Source organism: Miscanthus floridulus, chromosome 17 (assembly GCF_019320115.1).
Source record: "Miscanthus floridulus cultivar M001 chromosome 17, ASM1932011v1, whole genome shotgun sequence".
NCBI classification, from domain to species: Eukaryota; Viridiplantae; Streptophyta; class Magnoliopsida; order Poales; family Poaceae; genus Miscanthus; species Miscanthus floridulus.
In genome coordinates, this window is record NC_089596.1 from 4,941,338 (window position 1) to 4,955,832 (window position 14,495).

Here is a 14,495-nt window from a genome sequence, read left to right on the forward strand (position 1 = left end):
TTTATGCTTGTGCATTAAGTTTTAAGGAGTTGAATGAAACCACTTGCATACATATATATATATATATATATATATATATATATATATGTATATATATATATATATATATATCCTATGAGTCCTACTGGTATGTCAGGATCGTATAGATTGCTATGCTATAGGATCCGGTAGAAGTCGAGTGATTACCTGTCACTCGCGAGAGATAGGAAAGATATTATTGTTGTTATTATATTACTATCACATGGAATATATATGGAGGATAATTGGAGACTGGGCGGAATGGTACTTTGGATCCTGTCATGGGTTCTGGCTCTTTCCGGACCGATTGATTGGAGGCGGGGAAATATGGAGGTCTAAGCACCATATTGAGACCAGGTGTCAAGTGTGGGGGCTTGGAGTCCAAGTTTGGATGAGGACCTGGACCCCTCGATAGGAGTGGAATGGGTTGATCTTGTTTGTGCCTAGGATACAAACAGGACATGTGTTTCGGGGTACCCAGCTGGGATACATTAATTCATGAATCGTTGTTTATGTGAGACGGTATGACTTGGCTATGGTCTAGCACCGTAGTAAGAACTAGAACTTGAAAGGTGATAAAATGGTCTTGATTGCTTACCACCTGCTTGAAAGTAGCATAGGTGCTTACATAGAATGGTTAGTTAATGAACTAATGATGACTGCTAATAAAATTGAATATAAGGACACATGTTTTGTAATGCTTCTGCAGATGCAATAACCCATAAGCCAAATAAGCCTTGCATATCCTTGGAGTCTTTTATTTTCCTCCTGTCGGGTAAGTCTTGGTGAGTAAAATTGAGTACTCAGGGTTTTATTCCCCCTGTTGCAGGTGATCGGAGGATACTTAGAGCTGACTTTTGTGTGTGGAAACCTCCTAGTGGGCTCAGAGAGGATTCCTTTCACGCTACAACCGTAGTGTTTATTTATAACCCTCACTAAAGGTTTTATAAGAAAAGATGTAAAATCTGCTAGCATATCTTGTATATAAATGGCCACTATGTTAATGCTTCACCATGTCAGTAAATTAATCTTTGTTTTTGTTGTAACTCTGATCATATGTTATTTTCTGCTGCAAGATAAAACTTGTGAACCTAAAATGTATAAACTCTTTTACATTTAAAACTGTCTTAATTCCACTATTGTATTCAACGCCTATTTAAGTACTCTAATGTTATAATAAAGTGATGTAAGAAATGGTTAAGAATGTTGTAAGCTTTATTCTGTCATTTATGATCCTAGTGAAAATGTGGACTTTCGAGCTCTCCCTTGGGGTTTGCTCGACGGAACAGCATGATTTAGTGTCCTCGCTTGGGTACTCAGTGTCTAATGGAAGACAAGTACCCTTGAGAGGGCATTACATTAAGCGGTTCTGCCACACCATTTTATTAGAGATCATCAACAAAAAGGGGACATTTGCATTGAGAGTGTGGGCACCGAAGATCAACTTACCGATATATTCACCAACCCATTGGATGAGCAGAGGTTTTGCAAGCTAAGGAATGAGTTGAACGTATTGGATTTCTCAAATATATGTTGATGCACCCCCCCCCCCTTATATGATATGCCTCTCCTTCGAGCAACCAAAGTAAAAGTTGATTGGCATGGCATACATCCTTTGCTAAGGACTTGCTTAGTGCATCTAGTCATTCCTCACATGTCTTAGGCTCATTCATGAAAATCAAATGAATTTGATGCTTGTACGGTACCACTATTGCTTCTATGTTTGAAATGATCTAGTGGTAGCATGACATGTTTGTGGACTTGTGAACCTAGTGTTTGATCTAGAAAATAAGCTATAAGTGTTTAACTCAACATGGTACAAGATAACCCTCGAAATGAGGTGTGAAGAAGCTTGTCCTTGGATCAAACCGAGTTAAATATCTTTGGCAAGTGTTCTAGATTGAACCAAATTTGGGAAAATAATCCTCACCCCTTTGATTGACATTGATAATCTTAACCTATATAAATCTTGAACCTTTGTGGTCATTGATGACAAAAGGGGAGAGAAACAAAGATATAAGTGATAGGGGGAGAAATAATCACTAAGGGGGAGAACTTTGACATAGGGGGAGTAATATGACAAAGTAAGTGGATCAATTAAAATTTTGAGCACACAAGTAGGGGGAGCAAGCTCATAAACTAGATTGATGTATTTAGATGTGCATTTCATATGTTTCCTTGCATGGCACAAGCTTTAAAATTAAAATTACATGTTTGTGTGATGTATGCTAGTTGTAGGTTTGAACGATGAAATAAAAAACTAGCATGCATAGGTTGAGTAACTAGACTTATGTTTATATTGTGAAAACTAGACCCTTGCTTCTAATATTGATCTCACGGGATATTCTAGTTTTTGTGTATGTCTAGTTACTAATGGTGCTAAGAATGGTATAATGGTGCACTCCGATTGGTATCACGCTTCAAAGGTCCATCTCTTATACCTTAGCATCATTTGGTAGGCATTACCCTCCCACATTTCCAATCCATGCATATGTGCAAGCTTCAATCCAAACTCTTAGCACATATGTAGGGGGAGCTAATGCTACCACTTGAGATTCATGAAACTTGTCCATATCCTTTTACACATGGTAAATATGCTTGGGTAAGCAACATGAATTCAATTGAATTTCAATTCATACCTTTGTAAAAAGGTTGTCATCAATTACCAAAAAGGGGGAGATTGAAGGATCTAGTTTGGTTTTGGTGAATTGATGAAACCCTAAGTGCTAACCTAGTTTATCAAAGTGATCATGAGATAGGTAGCACTATTCCAAGTGGTGGAGCAATGGTGAAGATCATGATGATGGTGTGGTGACCATGGTGATCAAGTGCTTGGACTTAGAAAAGAAGAAAGAAAAAAACAAAAAGCTCAAGGCAAAGGTGAAACTTGATAGGAGCTTTTTGGTTTAGTAATTGAGATACTTAGAGAGTGTGATCACATTTAGGACTGATAGCCATACTATTAAGAGGGGTGAAACTCATATCGAAATGCGGTTATCAAAGTGCCACTAGATGCTCTAACTCTTTGCATATGAATTTAAAATCTAGTGGAGTGCTAACACCCTTGAAAATGTTTGTGAAAATATGCTAACACGTGCACAAGGTGATACACTTGGTGGTTGGCACATTTGAGCAAGGGTGGTGAAGTTGGTGAAGTCGAGGGGCTATTTTCCCTCGACCGAACGCAGCGACCGGACTCGGGCCATGCGTCCGGTCAATGTTGTGCAGAGAAGGTGCGCTGTCGGTCTCAGACCAGATGCTGGAGCAAGTGGTGACCTGACGCGACGAAGGTGCGTCCGATCGTACATGACATACGCTGACGCCAACGACTGAGCGAAGCATAGTGAGGACCTGATGCTGGGCATGTCGGGTCACTACTGATCAGATGCGTCCGGTCATTGTTTTGGCGCTCGGGGAGCTCTCTAGAAGTGACCTGACACTGGGTTGCCGGAGGAAGCAGCGCATCCGATCGTGTCTCTATCGTGGCACGCGTGCGAGAGCACTGCCATTGATCGGTGCATCCGGTCTCGTGACTGGTGCGTCCGATCTCAACATAGCACGCGGGCAAGACTAGTCATTGGAATCAAACGGACGACGTTGAACGAGGATGACACATGGCAACATCGCGGTGACCGGACGCTGTTGTGCTACGTTCGGTCGTTATGTAGAGGCGCGTTCGGTCGATGTGCAGAGTGCCCAGTTAGAGGCACAATGGTTCTATTCGTGGGGGCTATCTATTTAAGCCCCATGGCCGACTCAAGCTCACCCTCTTGCCCATTTGCATTGACATAGCAACCTTGTGAGCTTAGCCAAAGCCCTCCCACTCATCTCCATCATTGAGTCATCATCTTTGTGAGATTGGGAGAGAGAATCCAAGTGCATTGCTTGAGTGATTGCATCTAGAGGCACTTGGTGTTCGTGTTTCGCTGTGGAATTCCCTTGTTACTCTTGGTGGTTGCCGCCACCTAGATGGCTTGGAGCAGCGAGGATCATCGAGCGGAGGTTGGTGATTGTCTCCGGCTCCGATTGTGGTGATTGTGAGGGATTCTTGATCTTTCCCCGGTGGAGAGCCAAAAGGTATTCTAGTGGATTACTCGTGGCTTGTGTGATCCTCATCTTGGGTTGGTTGTGCGGCACCCTATTGAGGGTTTGACGTGTGATGCCAATTAGCGCGTGAACCTCCAAGTGAGTGAATCGCCACAACGTGGACTAGCTTGCCAACAAGCAAGTGAACCTCGGTAAAAAATCATTGTGTCATCATTTGATCCTGAGGATTTCATTGGTTATCTTGTGATTGATTGATCAGCTCCATCTTGTGATTGGCTCATACCTCGACACGTCGGTAGAATCATTACCATTCTCTCTTGTATTACATTCCTAGTGTGTAAGCTAAGCTCTTTAGTATAATTAGTTTTGAGAGCTAGCTTGCGTCGAGACTAGTGGTTAGTGAGGCTCTTTAGTTAGTCTTTGAGAGCTCACTAACTTAGTGTAGTGACATAGCCATTGTGTGGATAGAGACTATAGCAACTAGAATTGTGGTAGGTGGCTTGCATTTTTAGTAGGCTAGCGCAACACTCGCTTCACCGTCTATTTGACTAACCACTTTGATTAAGTGTTGTTGTAGAAATTTTTATAGGCTATTCACTCCCCCCACTCTAGCCATTAGGACCTTTTAGCTAGGCCATATAGGAAAATTTTGGACATGGGGTGTTGCGGATGGTACCAGAGCATCAAATTGTGATTGTACCTTAAGGCGGGGTGAATGTAACACCCTAGCCCACTAGTAGCCTATAGTAGTTGAGAAGTTAGCCCAAGTGACTCTTGTGCCACATGTGTGATTGTAGTTGGTGAGTTTAGTACCACCTTGGAAGTTTAGGAGGGTGAGGACCAGCTTATAATCCTTGTCATTCCAAACATAGCACCTCTAGGTTAACCCTTTTACATGAAGCAATTATGAAAGTATAAGAGAGGTGCTACGCATATGAAGGCCCGTTCCACGTGCAGAACTGAGCCATAAAAGCAATTTTTTATGTGGGGTGTTACACTTTCACATACCGACAGCATAGTGGCCGCACTACCTAACATCCATAGTGGGCCATCACTGACTCTTGGATTCATATAGTTTGCTCCTCGACTCCAGCATAGACAACATCCTCAGCCTAATCAAATCGATTGCACGCAAGCTCTGGGTTGCCGCCAAGGCTCTCTTCCAGGCAAACAAGGCCATTTGCCCGTCTTCTTATGAGTCATGAATTCTGACTCAAGGGGGCGACAAGTACTTCCAAAAGATGAAGGTTGTCAACGACACACTACACAATGTCGGTCACCCTGCTCAACTTCTAGAAGATGAAGGTTGTCAACGACACGCTACACACAATGTCGGTCACCCCGCTCTCAACTCACGACTCTTCATCAACTTGTTTTGTGGCCTCAGTCCTTGTTTCTGCTGCACTAATGACAACATCCTCGACTCTTCCCCCCACTAGACTTCCCTACCTGCGAGAAGCGGGTCCTAAAGGAACTTTGAGCTAATGAGAGCATGGTGCCCAGCAAATCTCCCTCCTCTCACAGAATCTCCTCTCCCCCGCCCTTCCCTCCTCCCTTTCTCCCTCACCAGATCTCCTCCTCCCCAGTGCTCTCCTCCTCCACAGTGCGCGGGCGAGCGACCGAGCGTTACGGGCATTCCTACACGGGTTGCAAGCCCAGTCCCTAGGTATTTTTTCTTTTTCTTTTTTTCCTTGTTTTGTAGAAATGGACAATACTGCCACATGATGAGCCAGTAGTAAAATGACAATGCAAACACTACCGGATACCTAATGGTGGTTCAAAATTTGGCCGAGAAAACTGGTTTGGAACTGCACTACGGGATACGGGAGCTTTGCCGAGTGCCAGGGGCACTCGGTAAAGCCCTAAAAATACTCGACAAACTCTTTGCCGAGTGTTGCACTCGGCAACCGACACCCGGCAAAGATTTTATCAACAAACGTTCTTTGCCGAGTGTTTTTTGTCGGGCTTTGCCGAGTGCCCAAAAAACACTCGGCAAATATTTTTCGAAAAAAAATAAAAAAAAAACAAGCACCACTGGCCGCCACCACCGGCCAACGCCCACCACCGAGCTGCCTCCCGCCACCACCGAGCTGCCTCCCGCCGCCACCACGCCCGAGCTGCCGGTGCCGAAGCTGGGGCCCGCCTCGACCACGACCACCTCGCGGCCGGCCATCGCGCCCACCACCACGAAGCCCGCGCTCACCACCACGGAGTTCGCCGCCTCTCGTGGGGCCCCCGACGCGAGGCCTCGCCCCGCGAGTCCCCTCTGGATCTAGGGAGGAGGGCGGTGCGGCGGTCGGATCCGAGGAAGAGGGCGGAGAAAGGGAGAGGAGGGGCGGGGCGGCGGCTAGAGAGAGAGAGAGAGGAGGGGTCGGGGTGGCGGCTGGAGAAAGGGAGAGGAGGGACGGGGTCCCGCTAGATCCGAGGAGGAGGGGCGGTGTGGTGGCCGGATCCGGGGAAGAGGGGGAGAAAGGGGAGAGGAGGGGCCGGGCGGCGGCTTTGGAGAGAGGGAGACGAGGGGCCGGGGCGGCGGCCGAAGAAAGGGAGAGGAGGGACGGGGTCCTCGCCGGATCCCGGTTCGAGGGGCGGTGCGGCGTCCAAATCCGACCGGATCCGGGGAAGATGGGGGAGAAAGGGATAGGAGGGGCCGGGCGGCGGCTTTGGAGAGAGGGAGGCGGGCGCGCGGATTTGGAGAGAGGGAGGCGGGCGCGCGGATTTCTTTGTCGAGTGTTCTAGATCTGAGCACTCGGCAAAGTTTTTTTTCATTTTTTTTCTTCTCCTTTTCTAGAAAAAAAGATTTTATTTCTTTACCGAGTCTTCTAGATCTGAGCACTTGGCAAAGTTTTTTTTCATTTTTTTTCTTCTCCTTCTTTTCTAGAAAAAAGATTTTTTTTTTTGCCGAGTGTTTTTTTTGACACTTGGTAAACCAACTCTTTGCCGAGTGTTTTTTTTTTGCCGAGTGTTTTTAGCGCAGCACTCGGCAAAGAACATGTTCGCCGAGTGCCCGAGAAAATACACTCGGCAAACATAAAAACATTCGGCAAATTTGAGGATTCCGGTAGTGTTGTCGGTGGTTGCACGTTGTGGGGTAGTGAATGTGTATCACAGATTGTTTTTTTTTCTTGGTAGCAATAATCGTTGTACTTGATTGATTTCTTCTTGCCTCTTGGTTCATCCTTGAACAAAAGATGTTTATCTCGAAGACATACCAATAATAAAGACCCCAAAAATGATGCAAAACAGCTGCTGATAAACACGAAGCACCTCCTTTTATTTGGCTTCGCGCGACATCTTACTCCTCTCGTCTCACGATCGATCTCACGATTCCAACAAAAATCACTGAGCTAGCGTGCGCTCTTTGTCTAGTCTTGCTCTAAATGATGATGGCAGATTTTTATCCACGGAGTAAGCTTATGAATCTCTTCAGTCTTCTAGGAGAGGCTGCTTCTTATCCTCCCACTTGTCCAGCCTTACCCTGGCTTTCTCCACCTGCAGTTCAGTCATCAGAACACATGCATGCATGCTGTGAGTGACCAACATGAGTAATAATGCATGCTGCATGGCAGTAATATGGCAGGGCATGGATGGATCACCTCCTTGTTCCAGTCGGTCCTGCAGGTGACCCAGAGCAAGATGAGGGTCTGCATCATGGTTCCCCCGATCACCATGCCGCTCCAAACGCCCTGCATGCATGCATGCAATTTTTTATATATAAATTGAAAAAAAAAATCGATCTGATCTGATCACATTGGGCTCGGAGTCTGTAGCAAAGCAATTTACTAGTACTAGCGTCTCGATCGCTCTCCTGAGCTTAAGCTTTGCCGTTCATAAAATCAGAAATGCGTAATACTCCGTACCTTGGCGCCGAGGTCGAGGTAGAAGCCGAGGAAGACACCGAGCGGCACGCCGATGATGTAGTAACAGCCCACGTTGACGTACGCCACGAAGGCCTGCCAGCCGCATCCCACGGCGACGCCGGAGAGCACGGGCTGGACGCCATTGAGGACGAGCGTGACGGCGAGCAGCGGGCAGAGGTCGGACACCGCGCGCGCCACCGCCTCGCCGCCCGTGAAGAAGTAGCTCAGCTGGTCGCGGACGCAGAGCACGACGACGGCGCACACCGCCGCCACGGCAGTCGACAGCGACGTGACCACCAGCACCGAGAAGGCCGCCGCTCTCGGGTTGCCCGCGCCGAGCTCGTTGCCGACCCGCACGCTGGCGGCGGCGTTGAAGCCCACGGAGATCATGAACACCCATCCATTGACGGTCATGCATATGGAGAGGGAGTCGAGGGAGAGCTCGGGGTTTTTGAGCAGGCCGGCGATGAGCACGAGGATCTGGAAGTACCACGTCTCCAAGCACAGCATCACGGCGGACGCCGCCGAGAGCTTGAAGAAGCCGCCGAGGCCGCGGAACGCCTGCGCGGTGAACCCCTTCCACGTCTCCCTGCACCTGGGGCTGCTGACGATGTACCCGAACTGCGCCAGCACGATGATCCACCAGCTGAGGCTGAGCACGAGCGCGCCGCCGAGGAGGCCCATCCCGAGGCGGTCCACGGCGAGCCAGCTGAGCGCCAGGTGCAGCGCCAGCGTGGCCACCGAGATGTAGGCGCTGGGCGCCACGATGCTCTGCGCCTGCAGGAACTTCTGGATCGGGAAGTTGGCCGCGTACGCGAAGATCTGCGGGATGAGCCCGTAGACGAACACGGCGGCGGCGCGGGCGATGCGCTCCGACTCGCCAAGGAGGACCAGGATGCGCTCCGAGAAGGCGTAAGCCACGGCGAGGGGCACGCCGGTGGCCGTCAGCAGCACCATCGACCGCTGCAGGTACACGCCCAGCATGCCCGGCTTGTGCGCGCCGTACGCCTGCCCGCACAGCGTCTCCACCGCGCTGCCCATACCGAGCATGAGGCCGTAGGCAAAGACCTGGATGCCGGTGTTGCCCAGCGAGACGGCGGCGAGCTCGAGGTTGCCGAGCTGGCCGCAGAAGATCTGCGTGGACATGGACATGAGATAGTTGATCATGTACACGGCCACCGCCGGCAGCGCTATCCGGAGCAGCAGCGGCAGCTCCACGGCGGCGCCCCGCAAGGCCCGCCGCGCCCACGGCAAGGACGCGTCCGCCAGGATCGCCTCCAGCTCGCGGCTGCCCCCGCCGCCGTGCGGTGCCGGCTGCAGCAGCGGCGTGGTCGCTGTCGGCGTCGCCGTCGTCGTCGAGGTCGAGTCCATGGCGATGATCGACGGTCAATGCAAGCTATAGCTAGCACGTTGATTGATCGCGCGCGGCCGATACTTGCTATATATAGTAATTATATGTACAGTGAGAGATCTAGCAGGCGCCGACCGGCTGGGTTTTTTATATATAGCCAAGGCCGTAGTAGGTGCGGCGGTGCGTGGATCGCGATCAGCGGTGCAAAGGAACGATGGCAATGAATTAATTGCCCCCGTGCTGTGGTGTGGCTCTGCTGGTTGCACCGGCCGGGTCGGATAACCCCTGCGATGCATACAGGTATCAGGCCCGGTCTCCGGTCCAGTTGCATGGCATGGCATCGATGTATGGCCCTGCTGGTGCTGGGTACTCCGTAATAACCATCGCAGAGCACGAACGCGACGCTACAGTCGTCGGAGGGTTTATTTTGAAATTGGCAGTGCTGCTGGCTCTGGTCGAAATTGGCGGAAAAAAATTAGGTACGGGATTCCCGTACGCGGCACCGTGCTGCTGCCTACTCAGATAACGACGTGTGGCAGGTTCGGCAAAATTGGCTAGGCTCGCAACCGATGGACAGCCGCAAGGTTCCAGGTATGGGAGTCCCGTACCGGATTTTTTTCCAAACTGGCGGCGCGTTAGCTGGCGGGTGTGGACTGTGGACAAGATCCATCTAAGTCTGTTGCCGTTAGTTAATGCAACGTTTGTAATTTACTTTTTTCTTAAGAGCCTTTTGGCACAGCTTCTTCTTAAATCATCATCTGAGGAAGCCGAAGCACCTGAGTCACTTTTTACATCTTTGGCTCTCATAAATGGTTTCCGTGTCTCGATCTGCTCACGCCAATACCCAAAAAACGATCGATCGACACAATGTTCTGCATCAATGCTTGAGTGCATGTGGTACCAAAATTGTGAGAACTTAGGCCGTGACATTCATTTCTTTGCCTTGACGTAGAGCCGCAATGACCTGGGCCATGCCATTTGAGATGGCTTGTGGCAAGGCCCAAAGCACAGCATGATCCGAAATCTTTTTAGATCGTTTCTAGGATTTCGACACGACGGGCTGCACAGCCCAACCCCGTATTTTGGGCCGTGTTGTCCATTCACTTTGTGCTAATTACGTAGAGGGGTATCTCATCTCTACGTACGATTCCTGCACTAGAAGCGAGCTAATGGATAGGGCCACGTCGCCCGCAAACCCGTTAGCCATCGGATGAAGCAGGCAGGCAACGTGAACCGTCCGATCTGGAGCGGCTCGGGCCTCTGCCCGCTTCTACGCCCGCCCGGCGCTCGCGAAGTTTCTCGGGCCATTGGCCCGTCGTGCTCCCTCAGACGGAGAGCGGGCGGCAGCAAGGGCACGGCGAGCGGCGATCCAGCCCCATGGGCGTCGAAGCGCACTGCGCCTGGTCTTCACCGCTCTAATCATGCCCTTCTATCGAGTTGTACCGCGCGCCGCCGCGGCCGGCGCGAGCCGCATGCCTCTTCCGCCGATAGTGACGGGCCCATCTCAGATCCATGGCCTCCGCGCCGTCGTGCCCCTCCACACGCACCGGCCGTACCTCTGCGCGGCGACCCTCCTCCGGCCTCCCAGCGCGCCTCCGCGTCATCCCTCTGCCTCCACCCCGCCGTCAAGCTGCATCTCTGCCACAAGCCCACAAGGCCACAACTGTGGCTGCTCGTGATTTTCCGTTGAAGGGCTACTAGCCTACAAAATCCACATGGAGACAGGCCATACTCAGAGTCGGCCGTTGCATGGTCGCCTGTGAAGTTTTTCGCCCCTGCTCTGATCATCAGGCAGTGTCGTTGCTGAACCCAGAAAGCAGTGCTGAAGCGGCCATCCAAGCCTCTCCGTGCTTCAAAGAGGTGAATAGTACAAGCTAGATAATTCAGTGTGTATGTACTTGTTCATACAACAAATAAAATCCATAGAAAAAAAATAATGATGCATCCCAAAATTCTGAAACTGATTGTATTGATTTGCTTAACACATTTGGTATTATGGCTTATTTCCTAGCACTTACTTACGGTTTTGAGATATATAGGCCATGTTCGGCTTACCCCATATTCGGCTTGTTCTGATGCTTTTTCCAGCCAGAACAATGTTTTTCTCCCACAACAATTCAGCCAGAACAGTGTTTTTCAGCCAGTTTCAGACCAACGAACGGGGCCATTAGTTCATCTTTACATAGCACTCCTGCTCACACACTGGCTAACATGTTTCAGATTACACTTAATAAATAGGTTACCCGTAATTAGATCAATTCCTATGAATTCAGGGATTTCCAGCATGCTGTAAATGTATCTATAAATTTGTGTAAGAACTGAAATTAGAAATACATACTTGTATTTGTTGGATTGATCTCTAGTCCTAGACTGGGCCCAACGGCCCAGTTAGGCCTTTGATCCACGCCCTGATCGGAGGTGCCCAGCCCACTATGGCTGGAGGGCCCCTGTCACACTGCGCAATAAATAGAGGTGGGGCCGGCGGCTCAAGTCACGAGGTTCGCCTGAACCGAGCTCCCCACCGACAAACCATAATCTGATCTAGAGGGCGCGCAGCCAGTGACGGGAAGCCACTAGCCGCGCCGCCACCGGGCTGCATCACCGCCACCACTGCACTGCACCGCCACCCGTCTTCCCCGACCGTCACTACCCTAGCGCAGACATCGACTCCATGACGGACGCGAGCGGATCCTCCCCCACTGCGGTGTCAGGTTTGACACGTCTATCTCCCACCCCTCAATTTCTCTCGTTCTACCTACTATTATTGCACTAGTAGATGTTTTAGGATTCATGATTCTATTCAACGGTAAGTACCCGGCTAGATCTATGCTCCTAGTGATCCTATAGGTTCTAACAGTATTCATTTATGTCAAACAAAATTAAAGCTACAATTTGAAATGTAGTTAGCTGAATTTTGTTGTGATCAATTGAATGCATGATATTCACCATCCTAGGTATTGATTATATAAGTCAAATGCACTTTTTAAAATATCTTATCCTGACATAGATGCCTCGCTAATATGTGATTTCCAATTCTAAGCTTTCTTAGAAAATAGTCATTTAGTATTTAACTAATCATTGAATTTTTATAATATATCTAGGATCATACTTTGCTTCCCGTTGAGCGCAGAGCTTCTTTTAACAACTGAAAACTAAGACATGTAACACATAAGGATTATTATTACCTGAAAAATAATGCTTTCTCAAGTAATAATCCTACAACAACCATTTTTACTCGTTGATAGCTTTTTGAGTTGTGTTACAACTTACAAGACGTCCCTATGGGTTAAAACAACTTAAAAGTGGTTTTCTTCAGGCGATTGGTTTCCATAACATTCCTGATATATATTTTATGCTATCTGTCCTTGTTAAATAGGTTAATGTACCATTTGCGTAAAGCCGTCATTACTTGGAAGCAGTACGCGGTGGTTTTCATAGTAGTGTACAAAGTGTATTATGAAACTTTGAAAGGCTGGCAGCCTGCATTGATTTCTTCAGAAGATTCTCATGATGACCACGAAGCTACATCACTTGAAATGTGCAATTTATGGCAGGATGATCGGGGATGACAGATTAAAACTATCACCCTGTTCGCTTGTTGGTTTCAGTCAGGCTTATTTAACCAGCTAATAGTGTTTTTCTCTCACAATAAACCAGCACCAGCCAGCCCAAATCAGCCCAGAAACCAACCAACGAACACGCCGTATATCTATGAAAAAGTGATCTATTTTATATATCTACATGTAATATGTTAACAAATATATCTATATTTGACAGTCATATACGTAATACGTTCCAGGTTTCAAGCTTTGCATTGACAACTCTTAACACGCATTGAGAACTGCATATACATCAGAAGGTTCAACCTAAATAAACAGTGCGCAATACGCACACTGGCCCAAATTCTATATATATAAGACGCGGCAAAGCCGCGCTGTTTTCTAGTTACCTTTAATGTAGTTTATATAATTTCTGTAAATTTCCTTTTTGGGTTGGAAAATGTTTAGCACTGGCGGTTGACACAAAGCCACCACTGGCTGTCAAATACACTGCAGTTTCCAGTAGCAGGGCTATAGCCTTGTTACATATTTTCAGTACGTGTATACGCATATTGGGCTAAAATCAGGATGAATTGTACTTGGGCTTATGGCAATCTTTGGGCCACTAGCTATGCACATATATGTATTATTACTTTGGGCTAAAATCTTGCGTAGTTCAAGGGTAAGTGACTTTTTTTTTGTTGGGCACGCTTTTGCAACTCAGAAACCCCTGGGCCTTGTTTTGTTTCTATAGAATTTGTCACTGCTTTGCCAAATTAGAAGCTTCTTTAATAATAAATTAATGACTTTGACGTTAGTCATGACCACTTAACGGTGAAGAATCTTTGGATTAGTAGCATGAAGTAGCTGGGAAGGGTTCAGTTCAGCACATCATCACCAAGAGTCTTACACCTGTCATGCTGAAGTTGCGCAGCCGTGGGTTCATCAGTGATGCAATGCAAGTACATACTTCAAATCAGAGCTGAGTCCTTCCGCGAGTTCTCACCATTTCTCTATACATGCGTGACATTAATAAGTAGTTTTCTCCGTTGTAAGCACTAGCTACAGGTCTTGAACAATGCAAATCAAACAAATAATCTCTGCTTCAGCTTTGCCCTCCTGATACGGCTCCTAATCGCATGCGCGCAGGCCTCAGGCGCACTAAGCACTTCTGCCGGCCGACCGTATCATGGTCATGGCGACCCGTCTAAACCTCACGATTCGTGAGTAATAAGAACACACACTGCAGTGTCAACGTTATCTCTAAAAAGGATTCGTGCACCAAAAGACAGGCAGCGGATCGGGCCATGTCACCCGTAAACCCGCTAGCCGTTTGATCCGACTCGCTTGCAAGTCTGACCGTCCGATGTGGGTTCGATCGGGCCTGTCGCCCATCAACCCGCAAACCCGGCCACTCATCTCATCGTCCCGGCAATCGGGAAACCTTCGCGGGCCGCACCTGGTTCCGCCCGCTCACCTCCGGCTCTCGCGTCCAGCTTCTTCCCCGCGAGGCCGCAACCTCTCCCGGGCAGCGGCGTAGCCACACGTGCTGATGGAGCCCCGCCTTCGCCTCGCGTCCTCCGCTCCAGGGCTGTGCCGCCTGCCACCACAAGACCCGTCTCCACCCGCACCCGTCCTTCCTCTGGGCTCCTCAGCTCCTCGCCTCGCCTTCTGTGTGCCGGC

At 48.8% G+C, this 14,495-nt stretch overlaps 1 protein-coding gene across 1 annotated transcript; it reads right to left on the bottom strand.

Moving 5' to 3' along the window:
* Nucleotides 1-7,221: 7,221 nt before the first annotated feature.
* Nucleotides 7,222-9,361, bottom strand: LOC136517865 (protein DETOXIFICATION 40-like). Its single transcript, XM_066511522.1, has 3 exons — nucleotides 7,923-9,361; nucleotides 7,659-7,748; nucleotides 7,222-7,554 (listed from the first exon to the last, which is right to left on the bottom strand). The coding sequence occupies exons 1-3, from the start codon at nucleotides 9,291-9,293 to the stop codon at nucleotides 7,489-7,491; spliced, it is 1,527 nt and encodes a 508-aa protein (XP_066367619.1). The 5' UTR covers nucleotides 9,294-9,361; the 3' UTR covers nucleotides 7,222-7,488.
* Nucleotides 9,362-14,495: the final 5,134 nt, after the last annotated feature.

Bases quoted from the DNA above. Each gene is read 5' to 3' on its own strand.
- LOC136517865 (XM_066511522.1), bottom strand. From the start codon at position 9,293: ATGGACTCGACCTCGACGACGACGGCGACGCCGACAGCGACCACGCCG. The intron at 7,749-7,922 runs GTACGGAGTATT...GCATGCATGCAG, and splicing joins ACCTCGACCTCGGCGCCAAG to GGCGTTTGGAGCGGCATGGT. The intron at 7,555-7,658 runs GTGATCCATCCA...ACTGAACTGCAG, and splicing joins GGACCGACTGGAACAAGGAG to GTGGAGAAAGCCAGGGTAAG.